Source organism: Micrasema longulum, unplaced genomic scaffold (assembly GCF_059751315.1).
Source record: "Micrasema longulum isolate JH-2025_06_02 unplaced genomic scaffold, ASM5975131v1 h1tg000321l, whole genome shotgun sequence".
NCBI lineage: Eukaryota > Metazoa > Arthropoda > Insecta > Trichoptera > Brachycentridae > Micrasema > Micrasema longulum.
The window spans coordinates 243,795-265,630 of NW_028277525.1; the positions used below are offsets into that span (position 1 = coordinate 243,795).

The 21,836-nt window shown below is 34.3% G+C and overlaps 2 protein-coding genes across 3 annotated transcripts; one reads left to right on the forward strand and one right to left on the reverse strand.

Annotated features, from left to right (window-relative positions):
- Nucleotides 1-97: 97 nt before the first annotated feature.
- On the forward strand, nucleotides 98-18,106 carry LOC148282525 (uncharacterized). Of its 2 annotated transcripts, XM_088224935.1 has the most exons (12): nucleotides 98-440; nucleotides 1,317-1,480; nucleotides 3,399-3,479; nucleotides 5,799-5,962; nucleotides 8,050-8,222; nucleotides 9,271-9,370; nucleotides 10,704-10,864; nucleotides 12,102-12,223; nucleotides 13,267-13,396; nucleotides 14,856-14,979; nucleotides 16,177-16,310; nucleotides 17,353-18,106. In XM_088224935.1, exons 1-12 carry the CDS (start codon nucleotides 168-170, stop codon nucleotides 17,473-17,475), a joined length of 1,749 nt encoding a protein of 582 aa, XP_088081061.1. In that variant the 5' UTR covers nucleotides 98-167; the 3' UTR covers nucleotides 17,476-18,106. The 2 variants fall into 2 exon arrangements, with proteins under 2 accessions (XP_088081061.1, XP_088081062.1); XM_088224936.1 differs by lacking the exons at nucleotides 14,856-14,979; nucleotides 16,177-16,310; nucleotides 17,353-18,106 and having other exon boundaries at nucleotides 112-440; nucleotides 12,102-12,227; nucleotides 13,267-13,397.
- okr (DNA repair and recombination protein RAD54-like okr) lies at nucleotides 18,099-21,371 on the reverse strand. The gene has a single exon (XM_088224933.1). It carries the CDS (start codon nucleotides 21,217-21,219, stop codon nucleotides 18,913-18,915), a length of 2,307 nt encoding a protein of 768 aa, XP_088081059.1. The 5' UTR covers nucleotides 21,220-21,371; the 3' UTR covers nucleotides 18,099-18,912.
- Nucleotides 21,372-21,836: the final 465 nt, after the last annotated feature.

Sequence of the window (21,836 nt, forward strand, 5' to 3'; positions counted from 1 at the left end):
ATTGTATTATCACAGAGAGCTAAATGTTGAAAATGTTTTTTTTCATACTTGTTTCTACTGTTGACGGATGTTTGACGTGCACAGATTGTTTTGTTTTCAAGTGTCAAAATGTCAAATTTGAAAACAGGTTAAGATACGACTGATCTCCGAGGAAAATATTTTGAAAAATGAACAAAAGTACACTTTTCACTCTTTTGTTTATAAAAAATATTTGTGCAAATTCTAGTTCAAACTCCAAACTTCACTTCCCATTACAGCGATTTTGTGTCAATATTCCTAAAACTTTAGTAACAATGTCGGGCGAAACTTCGTGTCAGCCTCTAGTGGATAATTTTTCAAATTGGTCATTGGATCCGAATCCGAAATATTTGCAACTACCGATGGATGAAGTTTCACAGAATTATGTCAGAATGAACGTTAGGAATGCAATATATTCCATGGTAATAACAATTATTATTTAAAATTCACCTCCCGACATATTTCCCAAATAATATAATCTTCTTCAATATTTTCTGCCTTTAGACTGCTGACCTTTTAGACTGCCAGTTTTTGTCACTCGCATAGATTAAAAATAAAATTGCGTCTATTAGCCATTACCACCGTTTTGAGAACTGATTGCTGCATTCAATTAAATGCCTCTCCATGTTTATAATCCATCTTAAAATGATATTCATTTGTCGTTTGCTATGGACGCTTCAAATAAGTGTTCTGGAATTGTCTATCCAATAGTCATTCGATTTTTTGATCAAGAAAAGGTGTTTTTAATAAATTAATGGATTTTTTGAAAATCAAAATTTTTTTAGAACATTGAAAATTTTATGTTTAAATACGACTTGCACACAACGAGAATGTTCAGTGCTATGAGAAATTTGATATAAAAAATATTTTCTTACACACAGTAAAAATTGGAGCATACTGCGTAGTTTCTCTAAAATGTATAAACAAATTAACTACTTTAAATGACATCACAAGTTCTTCCAAATCAACCAATGATACGAGCGTCGTGATAGATTTCCGGTTTCCAGGAAGCCAACTCACCAATCAGGACAACTCACCGAAGAAAACTAGTGACGGCACGTGCGGAGTAGCAAAAAATTTCAAAACTTAAAAAAACCTTAGCAAAAATAATACAATACATAAGAAAAAAAATCGCTCTATTTATTTTATTATCTCCATTCTCTGCAGATAATGAATCTGTGAATTATGTTATTTACAATTCCGTCTACCAAAAAATACATTGTAAATATCCTGTCGATTTGATGATTAAGGAATGCACCATCGGATGTGTAAGATGATGAATACATTTATTTCTGTAGGTTTCTCCATCTCCTCTGACGAACAATGTTCGGCTGGTGGCAGCTTCCAAAGATGCCCTGGCAAATATCTTGGACCTGAACCCTGCTGTGGCAGGGACAAAGGACTTCTTGGCATTTATTTCTGGTAGTAAATTACCAACGGGAGCCGTTCCAGTTGCCCACCGGTTAGTAATAGTCCGAGAAATAACCGTACACTTGACAACTGTTTTACACGGGAGATATGTTCCACGCGATAACCGACATGTATGTATGATATAAATGTAAAATTCAATAAAACTGTAATAGCTAACAATATTTTGAGTTTGTCCAAATTTTTGTAGACAAGGACTGGATTCAACTCCCTGGGGAGCTGTTTATATTAACATATTACAACAGAGATGAAGAACATTTAAGAGAAGGTAATATAGAAGTCCAGGCATCTACAGGGCTTATGACCTGTCAATGGCTGGTTTAAGTGCCCACTTTATACTCTGTGTAACATTCACCATTCTGCCTATATTTGAACATCTATATTCCTTCAATTCTTTCATCTGTTGATGTTTGTGAAGTTAAAGAGCTGAAACCTTTATTTATGCGGGTAAGATTCATCTAATTGAATTATTTCACCTACATACTAGGCAACGCCTGAAAATATAATTTTATCCTTCATTAACTTCACAAACATCAACAGATGAAAGAATTGAAGGAATATAGATGTTCAAATATAGGCAGAATGGTGAATGTTACACAGTGTGTAAAGTGGCCACTTAAACCAGCCATTGACAGGTCATAAGCCCTGTAGATGCCTGGATTTCTATATTACCTTCTCTTAAATGTTCTTCATCTCTGTTGTAATATGTTAATGTAATAGCTAATATAATATATAGTATTATTATTTTTATGAATAACTCTTATATAGCGCCATTATCGTAATAATATAATACACGCATCGCTTCAGCTTGAACCTGTTAGAGAACAAATTAATAACTTTACTTTGTATCAAATAACTTATTTATATTATAATGTACCATACAGCAATAGATCTATTTAAATCACGCGTAAGAAACATCTCATTTCTCTTCCTTAATCTTTCCTCTTTTCCTCTCTCTTTATTACCCTTTCCCATTGAAGACTAGTATCTATATTATTTAAACCATGTTTTTTTTTTGGATGCCCCAAAAATGATTGTTATCCAGATTTCCTATCTGACCTCTTTAATATTGATATCCCATTCCCTATTCATATTCTAACTCTGTCCCCACCCAATAAAAATGTATTTATAATGTAAATATCTAGTTATAAATGGTCTTAAGCTGTAAATATGTTATATTATTACATTTAGATATTATATTAAATGCTAACATACCAACTTGTGTGTAGCTAACGCGCTACCGGCGTCGTGTTGTGGTTCCGCTGCAGTCACTAACGCGCTGGTTGTAAGGCAGCGGAGGCTAGGCGATCTTGTTGACTCGTCAGGGCCGGAAATGTCCTCAGAAGGGCCTCTTACTTCAGGTTGAAGTTGCCGGTTTGCCGTGGTCAGGAATCCGTAGAGAGAGAAGTCCAAAATCCAAGTCCATTGTGAAGCGAAGGTGTCAAGCGAAGTGAAGTAGAATCGAGTAGAAAGCCGGGTCGGGGAGCAGCGAGTAGAGATGAGTAAATGCCAAACGTCGGAGAAGAAGTGTCGTTTATTTTTAATTGTACATGTTATATACCGTTCGCGCTACGTGCTCCACCATTTACCCCGCCGAGCGGGCCTAGCCGTCACATGCCGGGCGGAGAGAGAGAGAGAGCGACAGAGAAGGCCGCCCGCCCGCTCTATCTGTCTCCCTCCCTCCACGTATATAGGCACTACCCCCTACAGTTCTCACGGCATTCTAGCGGCGGCAGCGCAGCGCAAAACAATGGACATTCAAAAATATACTTAAAACTAATTTATAAACTAAATGCCTATTCTATTTTCGTACATGTTTTGAAACTTAAATTATATAAATAACACCTATTATTATATTGGATGGATGGAAGAAATTGCCATTTGGCAATAAGCCCACAAGTATACAAAATTCAAATAAATAAATCTACCGAGTATTTTTTTTTCTTTTTCAGATATGGTGGTCATCAGTTTGGGTTCTGGGCTGGACAGTTAGGGGACGGTAGAGCACTATTAGTTGGTGAATATGTCAATAGGTAAGTCCTTCAACTATATTTTGGAAATTCACTCTGGATTTGATCTAATGAATAGACACATTACGAGTGCGAATTATTTAAAGTACCAATTTCAAAATATAGAAACAGGACGTGCGAATTGAAGAATGATTTTTCCAGAAGTACTTGGAATAAATAATGTTAGTTGATCTTGAACATATAACTTTTAATATTTCACTGTTTTTGCTTGATTATGTAATTTTTAATACCATTGAAATGATTTTTATGCTTTTTCATACTTTTTTAGCTTGTATTATGTATATGTAATTTTAATACGCTTTTGATATTTTTTTTAACCTGTATTGGGTACATATATTTTGTTAATTTTAAAAACTTTTTCATTATTGTAATTTTTTAGCATTTGCACTCTCGTACTCGTTCAGCTTGTATATATACATTAGGGTGGGCCGATACTATTTTTTTCCGAATTTCGAAATGAAAGGGGTCTAAAAAGTTGCCTTTTGGATTACTTGGAATGCAAAAAATTTCAAAAAAAAATATTTGATACTACTTTTGGCCCTCAACCAGAGCTTGAAGTTTTCGAAAAAGTATTTTTTTTTACGCTAAACCGGCTGTCATTTCGTATTTAGGTAAGAAAATCAGTACAATAAAATTTTATAATGTGTATTAAACCTTATTAAATAAGCATCTAAGGGCATGAGTTGCACTTTGTTTTGTGATAAACGGGTAGCATTGTTTTAATGAGCCATTCTTTTCGTCAATATTAGCCAGGCGCTCAACGGAATCAGTTCCACTGAGTGTAAACTTTTTGCATTTCGGTAGTTGTAAAACGTGTTCAAATTTGTAATGAGATTAAGTTATATCTTTACTAACAAAAAATAATTTTATCAATATAGATATATTACAAAATGTTCAGACACTGATAAACTTCAAACCTCGGTTGAGGGCCAAAAGAAGTATGAAATATTTAAAAAAATAATTTTTACGTTCAATGTGATTCAAAATGCAACTTTTTAGACCCCTTTCACTTTGGTGTCTAAAAAATAAAAAACTTCATACATCATCGGCCCACTCACCCGGCGCACATGCATACATGTAATTTTTAAACGTTTTATATGTTTTAATTTTTCTTTTGCAGATTGTATCATGTATATATCATTTTGAATTTATTTAATATTTTTTTTAAACTTTTTCATACCCTTTTCATTTGTAGTGCATCATAATTTTTATTCTGCTTTTGTAAATAATGTTATAGTTTAAAATATAAAAACGTCTGTAAATAAATATGGTTATCTGCATGTCCCTAAATGAGTTTTTTACAAAAATTCCTTGGGAGTATTATATAAAATTATGTATAATTATGTATTATCTCTAATTATTAATATTTTATGTTTTTGACACTTGCGCAATAATATTTACACACATGTCCACCCTCATTCCATTCACCTACCCTCTCACACACTTACACTCACACAAACACACTAGCATGTATTGTACGAGTATTTAACGTATTTCTTTGGATATCTGTCATTGGTTTTATTCTCTGGATATTTTATTTTTAATATTTTTTTTACATGTATTACTATTGATATTTTAATAGATAACATTTAAATAAAAAATATGTTTGCAATTTAAATTAAAAAGGTTTTACTAAAAACTAACTACTTTGCATGATGTCACTAGTTCTTCTGAATCATCCAATGATAAGAGAGTTGTGATAGATTTCCGGTTAACGCCAAGGTAACTGACCAATCAGCAGAACTCATCGAGAAGAAGGGGAAGAGAACTTAAGACGTCACACGCGAAGTGATTTCAAAAATACAAAACTTGCGCTGATAATACGATACATAAAAAATATAAATTTTGGCTTAGTTTAGTATTCTATCAACAAATAAAAAAAGAAAATAAAATCACCGAACTCCCTCATTGGCTTATGACATTTTTAAGAAAAAACATAAGAGACGCCGTCATCTACTCTAAATTCACCATGAAGAATACAATTAGCACTATTGACATTATAAGGTTCTTCGAACGTTATTTTATGGTTTAAAAAAAAATGTGAAAAAAAAAAAAAGTTTTTCTTGGTTTTCTGTGTTCATCTGTTTTTGTAATAAATAGTAAATCACTGCATTCATTTATCTGGTTTCTATTTTTTTTCAATAGCCTATGCTTTTCAGCAGGTTCAGTAATTTTCTTTTTTTTTTGTAAACAATGCTTAAATTGCTATCGCCACGCTCAGCGCAGGCGGATAGCCGATCACGGACTGTGGTCGCAAAGTCAAAGATTCGTTAGTCGCATATGTTGCAAGTCGACGACTACCCGTATGTGTTTGTGTTCCAGGGCTGGTACGAAATGGGAACTGCAGTTGAAGGGTTCCGGCCCCACTCCGTACTCTCGCCATGCGGACGGCCGCGCCGTGCTTCGCTCCTCTATACGGGAGATGGTGGCTTCCGAAGCTTTTCACTATCTGGGTATACCCACTACGAGAGCTGGAGCTCTAGTCGGTTAGTTTTGTGAGAAAATTAGTAAGCATGTTGTTCCGCTCTATAAGGTCTCCGGAAGATTGAACGAAGATATACTAGATAGGAAAAATTAATTACTTTTAATATTAGGATGGTTAAAAAGGCTTTAGAATCCCAATCAAAAATATATGAAAATACAACCGGAATCCTGGCAGTCTTTTCGACTCGACGGCTACTTTTGGGTAAAAATCCCGAAAAAGAATTGAGTGGAGAAAAGTTCGCTCGTAGTGTAGTGCTTGGCGTGTTCGCCTACCATGTTTGAGCTTCTGGGTTCGATTCTCAATGTTTGTTTTTATAACGGTTTATGGCGGTTTTACACTGCAATATTTCACTGTCCTGAAGCGTAAGACTGATCACCTTACCTTCCTGTGATCGAGGTACACTGCATGTACTTTTCCAATGCAGTGCCTTATGCACCATCAGGTGCGGATTATGATGATGAAATGAGCCGAAGACCACTTTTATGTGAGATTTTACCAAATTAATTTTACCTACAAAAAAAAAAAACAAATATAAAGAAGAGATACGAATGATCAAAGATAGGCAAGAGATAATCAGAGCCTGAAAATACTTAATAATGTTCATACTTCTTCTTAGACCAATCAGTTTAAACTTAAACAAACCATTACACCATTGTTTGACTGCAGTGAGGATAAAAACACCACTCTGTCTTTGCATATATCGTGGGTGTACAAGGAAAACCGGTTAACTACGTTTTTGGCATATTTGAGTTATGAATACCATTAACTTCAAATTTTTATCCTCTATCTGCAGGTATAATCGGTTAAATGATATGACCGCAATTAACTGAGTTTGTGAGAATTGTAGAGCGAGTAAAAACGTATATATAGCATTTCTTTTTAAATCTTTATGAAGAAAATCACTTAAATGATTTTAAGTGATTATTTTTTAATTGAAGTATATGTTTTAATAATTAATATACAAGGAAAAAAGGTTAAGCGTCTTTGTCTGGTTTTCGTTACTAAAACAATATCACATCCAAAGTTTTTATTACAAGTAAAAATATCTGCATTAATGATACTTTACTACAGCGAAGTTAAAAAAGACTTGTTAAAGTTATGCAAAACAGGAGTCATTCCCAAAGATTTCCATCATTGGTACAAGGGTCTTTCCACTTCCGCTAATGTGATAGATGCTTTACCTGAAGATGAAGACAGTGTTGAATTTCATTCAACTCAGTTCAGTTAGACAATGTCACCGGCTAACTCAACCGGCACAAATATCTTCACAAGGAAAATCAGCTAAATGCGTATTTTATTTTTCTTATCTTACTTCATTATTTATTTATCAAAATTTTCTTGCTTTTTGATTCATATAAATTCTGTAATGTATAAATGTATGTTTCATGAATAATAAATAATAAATATTAAAGAAAAAAAAAACAAAACTTGATTTTTAATGAACAACCAAACTTTAAAATTCAATTTACGCTAAACTGGCTTTTTGCAGTTAAACGGTTTTCCTTGTATACCCACGATATACATACCTTGCTTTCTCTACATTTTTACATCTTAAGCGCCAGTTATTTAAACTTTCGGCAAGTACATCCATAAGTATTTGTGAGTTTTCATCTTGCCACCTCTTTCTCAGTTTTCTTAAAAATCTGCGTCTATCAACATTCGCCTCGTAGTCTCACTTTTCTTAATATAAACATATTCCCATATTTTCTCCCTGAATTATGGCATTAAAGCATTACATACTATAGATATCCACCATTGAGGTGTCCTTATCATTTGTTTTTTACAATAAATTGTCTTTTGTAGGTGTCATCCAAAAACCCATAAAAGCTCATAGTTTTATATACCGTCTTCGGACGTACGGTATGCAAACATGATAGCTATTTTGAAAACAAAGCAAAACGTGCCGACACAGTCAATTTCTTAAAGTTGTCTTTTTCAAACAGTAGCCGGGAAGAAGATCTGCGAGAGAGTGACAAGAAAAATATATTTGTCAAAGTGCTCTTTGACTGCGTATCCTCTTAGTAAAATAAATAATGTGTGGGCTAAATTATTTATGTAGGTAAAAAGGTTTTTTTGTTTTCTGATTAGTGAGTGACGATCCAGTGATGCGGGATATATTCTACTCTGGTAACCCAATAAATGAGAGGGCGGCCATTGTACTACGCCTGGCTCCTTCTTGGCTCAGGATCGGCTCTCTCGAGCTTCTCGCTCGGAATGGGGAACTCTCCCTGTTAAAACAAGTGTGCGACTTCATTATTATGGTAAACCTCCTTCTAATTTACCGATGAACACAGAACACTATTTTTTGTCTTCAATAAGTATCTTTTGTCGCGATTCAGAGCTGTCATTTGTCTTTGTTCTCTGTCGGCTACTTTGGACACACGCTTAGAAAAGTTGCATGGACGATTGGCCTCGAGAGAGGAGACCACACTACAGAGAAATGGAGTCAAAGTTAATAATCTCAAGTCTACAGAAATGTAAAAATAACATTGACTCCATATTCATGTTTAGTTTACTAAATTACAGTATCATAGTTACTGTAAGAAGTGGCATTCAATGTTCTGAACCATCGATTTCAAAATAATGATGTGCTGTTCCTTGATAAGCACAACACAAACTATAACTTGCATGCACTAATCTCCCAATTGTGTCGCATTGTAAACTCGATACAGGATATAGACCTTTTTGGTGTAAGTCTAGATTTAAACAATCACTAAAATATACCAGATCTTGTCTCTAGGTAGTTATTTTTTTATTCTGGCTTTAATTTTCTTTACTTTAATTTTATTTTTATTGTTCCTGTATATAAAAAAGTTAGATGTATTTACGTAATTAAATGGACGGAATATGTCTATAAACAAATAAAATAAATTAATGAATGCGATACCGCAGAACCTTGCTTCGAGGAGCATGGACGCTACGTTGCGACAGTTGAGATTTGTATGTAAATATAGTGTAATTTAATTATAATTTTTAATTATTTTGCAACAGTTTTTATTCATTACAAGCGCAAATATTCTACTTTTTAAATACCATGGGCTTAAGTACAAACATATTCATGAGTTGCAAGTTTGAGAATTTCTTATTTTATTTTCATATGTTTTAAACTAAGCCTTTTATATTTATTCATTCTAACACAAATAAATTTATTGTACTGATTCTGAATACATTTTGATCACGTAATTTTATTCTTGGAAAAAATAGCTACTCAACGGTAAAACTCCCGAAAAAGCCGGGAAGGTCGACATGACCTAAATATATAAGGTGATTTTTACTCTGCAAATTTAATTATCCCACATTTCTCCACAGGAACACTTCAAAGAAATATCCATCAGAGATGATAATCGTCTCATCAGGCTGTTCACAGAAGTGACTCATAGGTCACTCAATCTAGTCGCCAAGTGGCAAGGTATGTCTTGCTTTACTAAATGTTTCACATACTAATTTTATATATTCGAGGTTTGATCGAAATTAAACAATTTTTGTTTATTTAAATTTTTAAAATTTTTTTTTATTTATTTATTTGTCTATCTCGGTTTTGTCTTGTTCAACATAGTTTCCTTCGGATAAAATGAACATATGCCACATGTTTTTTTACTGTTCAAAACATCTCACAAACTCCATTTTTGAGATGGTATTCAGCTGCTGCTGCAACTTTTGTTTTATCTCCTATCAAGTCACAGGGAGTTAAATACGGAGGCTGTGGCTGATGCACAGTGATCTGTGGTCATATTTTTGGACAACTATCAACAGATGCTCGAGCTGGTGCATCATGATGCAAAATCCAAGAGTTTCTGGGAAATCGCCGCAAAACTTTAAGTTAACTTTAAGTTAAGTTATTGACCTTATAGTGAAATATCAACATATCTTTATTAACCTTAACTGCGTAGAAGGCATAACTGCAACCTTTTATTGTTTGTAAACTTTATTATGTGACGGCATTGGAAGCAAAGATAGCAACCTCCAAAAAATTTTTGGTTATGATGTCATTCTGTAGTTTATCAACTTTATTTTTATAAAAATTATGAGTTGAGTTGCAAATGTAGTTTAAAATCATACATCTGATGGTTTGAAAATAGTGTTTGGAAGCAAACATAGCAATATCCATCAGCCATTTTATTCGACCAATGACAGACTTGAGATTTAAATTTTCAAAATGGCCGTGCCATACATCTAGGCATCTACAGGGCTTACGACCTGTCAATGGCTGGTTTAAGTGGCCACTTTACACACTGTGTAACATTCACCATTCTGCCCATATTTGAACATCTATATTCCTTCAATTCTTTCATCTGTTGATGTTTGTGAAGTTAAAGAGCTGAAACCTTTATTTATGCAGGTGAGATTCTCAATTTGGGCAAACTCAAAATATTGTTGATAAATTACCTGGTCCATGAAGAAGTATAGAAATTGGAAAAATAACATTTTCAGGCGTTGCCTAGTATGTAGGTGAAATAATTCAATTAGATGAATCTCACCGGCATAAATAAAGGTTTCAGCTCTTTAACTTCACAAACATCAACAGATGAAAGAATTGAAGGAATATAGATGTTCAAATATGGGTAGAATGGTGAATGTTACACAGTGTGTAAAGTGGCCACTTAAACCAGCCATTGACAGGTCATAAGCCCTGTAGATGCCTAGACTTTTATATTACCTTATCTTAAATGTTCTTTATCTCTGTTGTAATATTTTCATTATTATATTATATACATAGGTACTTATTTCATGAATATTTGTAGGTTTTGGTTTCACCCACGGTGTGCTGAACACAGACAACATGAGCATCATCGGCCTGACTATTGACTTTGGCCCTTACGGGTTCGCAGACTCGTACGACAGTGGATATGTTCCCAACCATTCGGACGATGAGGGCAGATACGCTCTTGGAAAACAATTAGAAGTAAAATGTCTATTAATTTATTTTTTGCAATGCACTCGTGTGTAGTGGAAAATTGCCTGTTCCGGGATATCAAACAAACAAAGAAACCGTCATGCGTTTCCCTGTAAGCGTAGAAAGAGAAGATAGAATGCTCTCGCTTCCTATACATTCATATATTATCATCTCACGCATGCTGAGTATTCCAACTTTTCATATTATTTAAAAAAAATATATTTTGTTTATTATTAATATTTAAACTTTGTGGTCAAACATTTCACTAAATGTTATTAAATATTTGTGTATGACCACTTACCGACTTTTCTAAGTCTACGGTTTTGAGACATACTCGTTTCGTGATTTTTCTTTCTTTCCTCATTTTTTAATTTTTATAAGCGATTTAATTTCTTAAACAGTTGTGTGACACAAAAGATAATATGTTTTCTTTATTTAAAAGGTATTAGTGACAACATATAGTTGTGATCGTAGAACAACGGATGTGAGAAAATGTGACATTGACTTTCTTTTATATCGTCTTGACTAACTTGCAAAACTCCATTCTACAAAAATAAAAATTTAAAAAAAATTTACATTTCTCCCGTAAAATTTTTATTTTTGGATATTGGAGTTTTTCAAGTTAGTCAGACGATATGTGATCTTGAAAAGGTTTTATAAAGTCTTTATATTCCAGGTTTGAAAATAATAAAATGTATACAACCAACCCGAGTATCAATTAGGAAGTTCAGTGTCTTTTTTATAATTTTTTATTTGTTAATAGACTATTAAACTAAGCCAAATTTTTTTACATATCGTATTATCAGCGCTATGATTTTTTAAAGTTTTTGTATTTCTGTGTAATAACTCCGCGTGTGACGTCAGAGGTTGCTCACTGTTAGTTCTTCCCATTGGTTCGTTTACGGTAAGCTAACCGGATATCCTTCACAGCTGTCACATCATTTGTTGGTTCATGTGAACCAGTGACGTCAATCAAAGTAGTGCGTTTTTATTATTTTTTCGTACATTTTCAAGAAATTTTGCCGTAATATTTAATGCTCTAATTTTTATGCAAGAAAACATTTTTTGTATCCAATTTCTTGTAGGGTTGAAGTTCCTCATTGGTATACTTTCGCACTTATCAAACAACAGTTCAAACTGCCGCTCTCTTTGTAAAGTTGAAGAAAATCATATGCCTTGTTGTTCTACAATTATGAAGATATGTAACAAATAGAACCCGTTGACAGAACGTAACTTTTCTTTTCAGATAGTGTGTTGGAATTTATCTCAGTTGTCCGCTGCCATATCCCCCATCTTGAGCAATGCCCAGAAGGTGCACATTTCCCATATACTCAAGTCTCTCGAAACCTTTGGCAAGAATAGAATTCTGTAGGTAAAAATAGTGAAAACACTAATTGGTGCATGTTTAGAACTAGTGGTTGTTGTGCCCTTAAACTGCGCATGTTTTAACACAGGTGTCGTAGGTTTTTACGGTTGCTGTTATCAAAATGTATTTTTTTTGGGTGGTTTCGCGTAAGTTGGATTCGTTCTGACATTTTTTTATTAATTTTTTTCCATTATTGACAATAAAATAATATGACCTTACTGGAGTTACCCATGCCGAGGACACTTAACAATATACTTTAAAAAAATATTTTAACATGTGAGAATAAACAAAGAAGACTTAATATACAGAGATAATTAACAAAATGTTCAGAAAGTTTTCAAAACTATTCAATGTTGGTTTGGGCGAATGAGACAGTCCATTTTACTTCTACCCAGCTCCAATTTCCATTTTTTTATAGCCTTTTTGAACATTTTCTCATTTCTAATTGTTTCAATAGACAGTGGAAGTAGGTTATAGATTTTAATTGCATAATACTCAAAATCTCTTTGGTCGAAAGTGGTATTAATATGTATTTGTTTAAGTTGTCTTTGTGTTGAGGATCTAGTGATTGTATTATTTGTATGCATTGTATTATTGGGGTTATGTCTTTCATTAAAGTAAAAATAGTTGGGGCCATCTTCAGGGTAAACTGAGTGATTTGTAGAAAAAAACCGGAAGGTAGGAACAAATCCAACTTACATAGGATCACCCAAAAAATTACTAACTTCAATTCAATAATTAATTACTTCAGTCTTGAGTAGGCTGTATTCGTCTTTTCACTTATGATGTCTTTTAGACTGACAGCTATAGCCCTCATTTCCTAAATGAGAGACACAATTTTGACGGCCCTAGGCGGCATAACTGCAAACATATCAAAATATTTTCGTGAATACAATGTATACTGTGGTGATGGGAAGGTGACAATGTGTTTTATTATTTACATGTTAATGTTGTCAGCCCTGGCAAGGAGATAGGTACGACACGACACAATAATATTTACTAACTTTAGTTGACAAGTTTTTGATGTTTCCCTCTTAATTTTTAGTAAAGTTTTTCTTGGCAAACTGGGATTGAAGAGTGAACAGAAGGGAGACGACCTTATAGTAGAGAAGTTACTGGACATGATGCAGGAAACTGGCGCTGATTTTACCATCACCTTTTGGCAGCTCAGTGAGGTTACTGATTTTGTATATTTTGTTTAAATAAATAAAAATATTAGTATATTATTCAATAATTTTAATCAAATGTAGATCAAATAAGGCGTTAATAAAATAACATCTATTAGAATTGTTATTATGCCTATTTTAAATTCTCTATTTTTCAAATACTATACTATGATTTTTGATCTTGAAAGCTTGTCTCTTTTTGTTTCTTTCGAATAGGCACTACGTCTCGCAGCCGTACATTAAGACACTCCATACATAGGTTTAGACGAGGAGCTTGCGTAGTTTCTTGATTTTAAAATGTTGGATTTTCTTTTAAGCGCGAGTCTTGCCTGATGTATACGGCTGTCAACATCGCTCTTTGACTGACCGTCCCAGGTGATCTTACTCTCAAGGGTAGACAAACTTCTTGGCATTTTTTACTGGAACTCCTGACATCGTTACTCTTACTTGCTGCTCATTTCAGCTCACGGCTGTGACCTTAGTTTCGTTTGTGTTAATTCTCATGTTATATTCACTCTCCAGTTGCTCAACCACAAATGTGTATCGACGTTGTTTAAAGGTCCTTAAGCAACTTGACCGATCACAGTGGAATAAGATTAATTTACTGTGGTTACGTGGTCAAACGGCATAGATTAAAGATATTGTGTTCTGTAGTCAAACGTCAAAGCTGTGGTCAAAATCAATGCCAGTCTAGTGTCAGTTTGTCCATTTTTACTTTACTTGCATTTTTGGAGTATTTTCGAGCACAAATCTTGATATTTGTAAATGAAAGCGGTGATCGATAACTGAAGGGTATTTAGGGTAGGCAGTCAAGCGTCTGGTATCCTCTGCCTAGTAATTGCAAACAAGTGGTTAACAGCTAGTGCTGCGGCCGCAGCCTCGAGGCTGGTTGCTTACTATTTTAATATAATAACAACATATAATATAGTACCATTTTACACGCTGATGTTTGATTCAAATTATGTACACATGCAGTTTATGGTCTGGGTCGCTGCATCCTTTGCCTTTTAATCTGCAGAAGTATTTATAATTCCACTCTCATTATTTTCACCTGGAATTTATGTGTTTAAAAAAATCTGTATTTATTCTAGTGGCAAATAATATTCAAACATGTAAAACACAAAGATTTTGATTGATGATATTTAATATTCTAATATAACACCTATGTTGCCACGCATCAGATAGAAGTGTGGCAATATTAAAAAATATAATATTTCCCGATTGATAAACTTTAATCGATGATCCATTGAAATCACGAAAACCATACAATTGTATTGAGAATTTTTTATCGCATAGATTATTACCGATAAGTTACTATAATTAAAAGTGTTATAAATTACAGTAAATATAATATGTACACTTAGAAATCTGCATATTATAACACAGAAAACTGCTATATTATAAAATTTCAACTATACACCATGTATTATTTGAATGTTTAAGTACCTAACAATACATGTTTTTGTAGTTGGAACCGACCGAATTTACCAATGAAATGGCTCTGGAGAGTAAATGGGCCCTCAAGAGACTCTCCTCGCACGAATCTTGGCCAATGTGGGTGGACACCTACATAGAGAGACTGTCCAAAGTCGGTAGGTATATGTTTTGGAATTCAACGCCAGGCTTGACATTTACAGATGTTTAGAGTTGGTTATAAAGCCAGCCCTTAGATTTAGAGAACAAGCGAGTTGTAAGTTTTTTTTACAAAATATTCCTTCACTCTCACTGTTTTGTACTTCTGATGAGATATAAACAATCTATGCTATCATCATCATTCCCTTTCCATCTAATGGTGCATAGGGCACTGCATTGGTACACCAATCGCATGAAGATAAGATGATCAGTAGGTACCAGTCCAGGGACTATAAAATATTAAGCATAAAAACACCCTTTTGAATAAATATTTTATATCAACCGTGTCTGGAATCAAACCTGAGACCTCTCACACGGTAGGCAAACTCGCCGACCATTACGCCACGAGGCCGACAACTATGACAATCCATGCTAAGTATAGCCTGTAACTGAATTAACTGTCCATTTTTTTATGTTAGCTCAAAACAAACAAACAAACCATCATGCCGTTTCCCCGTAAGGGTAGGCAGAGAGGATAGAACGCCACAACACTCTATCCTTGCATACAGATCTCGCTTCCTCTACATTCATACATCTTCTCATGCACGCGCGCTGATTATTCCGACTTTTGACATGTCCATCTTTAAGTATTTGTTGGATTTGGTCATGCCATGTCTTTCTCGGTCTTCCTCTATTTCTGCATCCATCAACATCAAAGCTGTGTTAGCTCATACAGGTATAATTATTTTCCTATTTATTTGGATGTAGCTAATTGTGAGGACCTTTAGCTAATTCACATTGAATACATAGTATCTTTATATATTCTGGCACAGAGTTAAGCAACGATTTTTAGATTAGCCAACAGAGTTTGTACTCCAACCTTCGGGGAGCGTGCAGCAGTGTATTTATTTAAGTGATCTGATTAAATTTAGACATTTAAAAAATAATGACTATGACACATTAAAATTTGTACGTGCATAAGGTTACACAAATTTTATCAACCCTGATAATAGACCGAAATGTGATTCAAAACATTGGTAAAAAGTGCAAATGACACACGGCACGATAGCTCAAAAAAACACAATGTGCAGCTACGGCTGTAAAAATCCAAAAAATCATCTCCGAAAAATAGTCTCGCTCCAGCGTTCAAACAGATTATAGGTGAATCATTTTACCAGACTAGCGGATACCATTAAAATATAAATATCAATTTCTAGTTGACTCAGACTGTGGGCCGACAATGGAAGATGAGAGGAGACGTATAATGAAGGCGGTGAACCCTCGTTACATTCCTCGGAACTGGATGTTACAAGATGCTATCACTTCAGCTGAGGGGAACGACTTTTCAAAGGTTGTTTTTTATTTACAGTTTTTTTAATAAATAAAAATATTTGCATTCTCATAATTTATCAAAATGTATTTCACTTTGGTGCCCATTTTTAGTTAGTTTAGAAAATTGGAATCAAAATGCAATAGAGCGGAAAGCGAATCTCTCAGTAGTCTGGGTCTAGTAAACTAGAGACCTGCCACAATAGACCTACATCTATTGCAAAACTCTCCCAAATGCCATTTTAAAATATGCATAGCTTTTTGGAATTATTATTACTATTATACATAATAATTACATCTATAATGCAGTTTTATTAGAAATGTTTCAAAATGAGAAAAAAAACATTGTTAAATTATTTCTACTAACCGAATTATTCACAATATAAATCTAAAAAAATGCTCTCATATAAAATTGCATCTCTGGCATTACTCAACAGAGTTATGTTGTCCTAAGACAGTTTAGCATAAATCACTGACCCATAATCTTATTCTGTAAAATGGAGGTCAGTGCTATATAAGCTCCTGATGTCACTTTTTTTGCACCACAACAGGCCAGGAGCCCAAGTACAGTGGTGAATTATAGTATGGAACACCGAGGCTTGAGAAAAATCACATTTAATTTTTGTGTTCTCACCGGGAATCGAACCCAGAACTTTCCGTGCGTGAGTCAAGCGTCTTAACCACTGCACCACGTAGGTTGCCGAGCCACTTCAATCTGTGTAGATCTATTGTGGCCATTTCACGTAAATTAGTTCTTGCCCTCCAAGCAGCCTAGGTATTTAAAGAGCCTGGTTACCGTTTACGTCCTTGCTAAATCTCCCCTCCCCCTCCAAGCCCAAGTCCTAAAAGTATCCTCATAGTAGTCCTCAGGTTTAACCGGTGGTCCTACGAGGATGCGGCTTCCTTTGTGATATAAAGCATCCCATTCACTTAGGAATGTGTATAGGTAAACAGACCATGGAGAAGTTTCAGAAAGGTTCATTCTAGCAAAGTGTTCATTCAATCAGCTGTGCCCTAACCCCTAACAATACAATAAAACCATTAACTTAATAATGATTTTCCAGGTTCATTTTCTTATGGAAGTTCTCGAGAAGCCATTTGAGATAAACGAAGCGGCGGAAAAATCTGGTTTTGCTTCACAACCACCAAACTGGGCGTACTGCCTCAAGCTGAGCTGCTCCAGTTAATTGTTCTTAAGAGTTTCACTCCCACTTTCAACATAGCAATAACACGAAGAAATTGTTATTTTCAAAGTTATGTAACCAATCATTTAGCTTAAAAGACATGCGTATCACAAAGTATATATGTTATGTGTAAACAAAAAATGTAAAACAGTCATCACTAAGTTATAAATATTTATATTTCTTTTTTTCCTTTGTGTAAAAGAAATAATACTTGTATAAGAATGAATAAATGAATTAAATCACGCACTTACGCAATGTAATTTATTTTCGATCTTACATTGTGTTTTTAAATGACAACATTAGATTATTTTAAATAAAAAAAGTTTTAAAAAGCTTAATAGATAGACAATTTAGAGGACTGGTAACTTGTAAGTTATTCATTTAAAAATTTGAAATTATTTCTTGCAAATTGAAAATGTAATTTGTTCTTAACAATAGACCATAACTTATGCAAGTAAATATGTTACCTATTTATATGTGTAGTGTAAAATTAACAAAATCTCATATTTTAATTTATTTTGTTTTTAAACCAGTGTGATATTTAAATGTTTGTTTGTGGTGTATGATTTTATATAATGCAATATTTACTATGAATTGTTTTTTTTTTAAATAAATTTTTCACATTATTTAAGTACATTGTGTTTTATTATTGCGATTTAAAGATTTTAAAGAACACTAAAAAAATAACAGGAAATAAAAATATGTTTTATTACATTCTTCACATTATCTTTAATTGAATCTTTAGATTTAAATATATTTCAAATAAAAAAGACAATTTTTTTTTTTTTAATGTATATTGTTAGGACTCATGATGCTAAAAATTTGAATTTAGCACCGGTGGTCTAAGCTTACATAATCTACCACGAGATGGCAGGAAATACTAAGGGTTGGGATGACGCGAGCTTTATGACGCCACCACGATGTATTAGGGGATTAGAAAAAGCTTTGTGAATTGAGAGATAACTGATAAATAAACTATTTAATTACTGAGAAAATCGTGTTGTTACTTACAAGCCATCATAATATACATTAGTAAAAATTACAAAATTCAAAATAAAACCAAAATTTTTCTTAAAAATTTAACAAATCAAAATAACAGATTTTTTAATCGAAAAGGTACATTGGTATGTATACATTTTCAATTAAAAAAATATATTTAATACAGAGCATAAAATATATGTATTGAAATAAGATTTTTTTATGAACAAAAAAAATAATATATTACCTATTCATAATCCTCACCATTCAAATCGGTTTTGTATTTTAAAGGTTAAATAATTATGCATACAATTTTAATTTTCAAAAATATTTCGCATGTAAAAAAGTAAAATATCAAAAAAAATACAAGAATTTTCTCAAAGTTAAAAAAATAGATATTCAAAGTTTTTAGTGTTGCCTTTAACTCCACAGGTGCTGAAAGCATGTTTTCAACTAAATATATTATTCATAATCCTCATCATCAGAATCATCTTTCTCGCTAAAATCTTCATCCTCATCCATTTCTTTATATTTAGTTTTGACATTTTCTTTATTTTCAGTTTTTTCCACTTCCTGCGCTTCCACTTTAGCGGATCTGTGATGAAAAACAAAGGAAATTGACTTCGCCAAGTCCCAGCACTGCTTGAGCACCAAGTCGGCTAAGCTCTTCTTATCCGCGCAGTGGTACCAGTTCGAGAGATCTGACGTACAATCTGAAGACTCCGGAGGCAGAGTGACCTGGATATTATTTACACAACGCTTACACTTGAATTTGGAATGAGTATCAGAAAGCGTGTTTTCTTCTAATCTAAATAGGTCTCTCAGGTCTTCGGAGCTGAAGTGTCGCATAGACTCTTCATTTTGATCGACTACTTTATCGCTTAACGCTTTTTTATGCGCTTGTCTCTGGAAGATCTTCTCTTCTATAGTTCCCGTGGCCAGGAGCCTGTAGATATAACACGGTTTCTTCTGTCCGTCTCTCCACACTCTCGCCATAGCTTGATCGTCGTTCGCGGGATTCCAATCGGGATCGAACATGACAAGCCTGTTGGCTCCGATGAGATTGAGGCCGCAACCGCCGGCTTTAGAACTGAGCATGAAAATCCACTCGGTGGACTCCGGTTTATTGAAATTCTCCACAACCTTCGCGCGCTTTTTAATAGACATGGAACCGTCGAGACGTACATACTGGTAAGAACGTTTCCTACAAAGCTTCTCGAACAAGTCTAATGTTTGAGTGTAATTTGAAACGAGTACTATTTTATCATCCGTGTTAGTTTTTAGATTCGCCAATATACAATCGAGAATTAATAGTTTTCCAGACAGCTCGGGTAGCACATCCTTAGTATTGTAATTAGACGGAAGTAATTGATGCGCTTTTTCGAATCCCTCCGATCGTTCTAATATCTTCTCGTAAACGAGATCGGGATGGTTACATAATTTCTTGAGAGTTGTTATACTGGATAGTGCACTCAGAGAAGACTTGCCGTCATTTTTACCGGTAACAGTTTTTCTAATTGATTCAGAACTGATGAAGTTTTTGTACAGCTGTTTCTGCAACTCGCTCAACTTGACACAGAGGACTTGCTCGAACTTGACGGGGAGATACTTGGTTAGTAATGTGCTAGTGCGGCGTATCATGCACTTGTTGACCAGAGTTGTTAGAATCAACAGGCACTCTTGAGCCTTGATCCTTTCATTTTCAGAAGCGAGAGCGTCTTGCCCTTTTAGAATAGGATTTTCGAATTTCTTTCTGAATTCTTGCGCCGTGCCCAATATTCCTTCATTAACGAAGTGAACAAGACTGAAATACTCGAGTAGATCATTTTGAATCGGCGTTCCGGAAATCAGAATCCTCCTCTTGGATTTGAGTCCCATGAGAGCTTGGTAAGTTTGGTTTTCGCTATTTTTTAATCTATGACCTTCGTCACACAGCACCAGGCCGACTTCTGACAAATGGAGAATTTTAGCGTATAATCTGAATGTTTCGTACGAAATTATTAAAACTGGCGTAGCGACTCTCGAGGAAGAATACGTGTTCATGAAATTATTAAGCTTTAATTCTATTTCTGCTTTGGAGCCCCCATCCATGGGGAGAGCGTTTACCCGTTGGCCGAGCCATTTGTGGATTTCGTTGAACCAATTTTTGACTAAACTGCTAGGGCAAACTATGATGGCTTTCACAATGGTGGGTTTGCAGTCGGGCCCTTGCCTCAGGAGGGTCCATAGCAGAGTTATACACTGCAACGTCTTGCCGAGCCCCATTTCGTCGGCCATGATGCACCCGTAGGCATTTTCGATCTGTGTCCCGGTGACGCAGTCGTACATGAACTTGACTCCATCCCTCTGGTGCGGCCGTAAAATATTTCCAACTACCGGGTCCACCACTACCGCGACTTGAATTTTTTCAGGATCGATTTTGATTTTTTCATGTTCCGGAATAAACGCGGGGCGAAATAACACAAGAGCATTCGGCTCGTCGGGATCGTGGAGAGCTCTCCTGACGGAAGATTTTTTTAAACCCAAACTCTTAGTACTATACGAAGAAATATAGTTAGGAATCGGCACTTTAAACTGTTTGCTGAGAATTTGTCGGATAAGAGCTTCATGTTCAGACCCCGGTAAATTAATTGATATTTTCTGCGACAAAGCAACTTGTTTTAATGGTTCTCTTGTACGGCGCTTCTTTGCTATTTGAAGAATTGGGCTTTTGAACAACAATTCATCGTCACATCGAGTCGTTTGACTTGGCGCTAAACTTCGCCGCATTTTTAATAAACGTTGAGTTTATTTCGCGCAAGATACAAATAATCATAATAATTAATCAAACGACATAGTGTAAAAACTCATAGTTGTGGAATGACAACATCTCACGGGAATCCAAAAAATTCAAAATTCAAACTTTGACAATCGGAACTGACACTGACAGCGCAATCGCGGGATCATATTCCATAAACAATTTGTTTTTCAATTGTCTTTGAAATAATGTATGATGTATGAATAATGCATTCACATTTTTTGTAGATGGAATGTCGGCTTTCTATGTAAAACAAAAAAAAAACAAAAGTAGGTAATAAAAATTACCATCCGACTTTTTACTTCACATTATCTTTAGATGGATATCCTTGTACTATACAATCTCTGGGATATCCTTTATAAACACATGAAATGACAAAATAATGCAAAAATAATATAAAAGTAGTCCAGAAAACCATAATTAATATTGTATTGAAAGTAAACATGACTTCAACAGCATTTAAAATTTTCCAAAGTAGAAAATATATATTTTCCATCAAAAAACTAAAAAGAAACTGTCATCAAATACAATTTATTGAAAATAAATATACGAATTTAACATGTCATTACATTTTTTTATTACTCTTTAC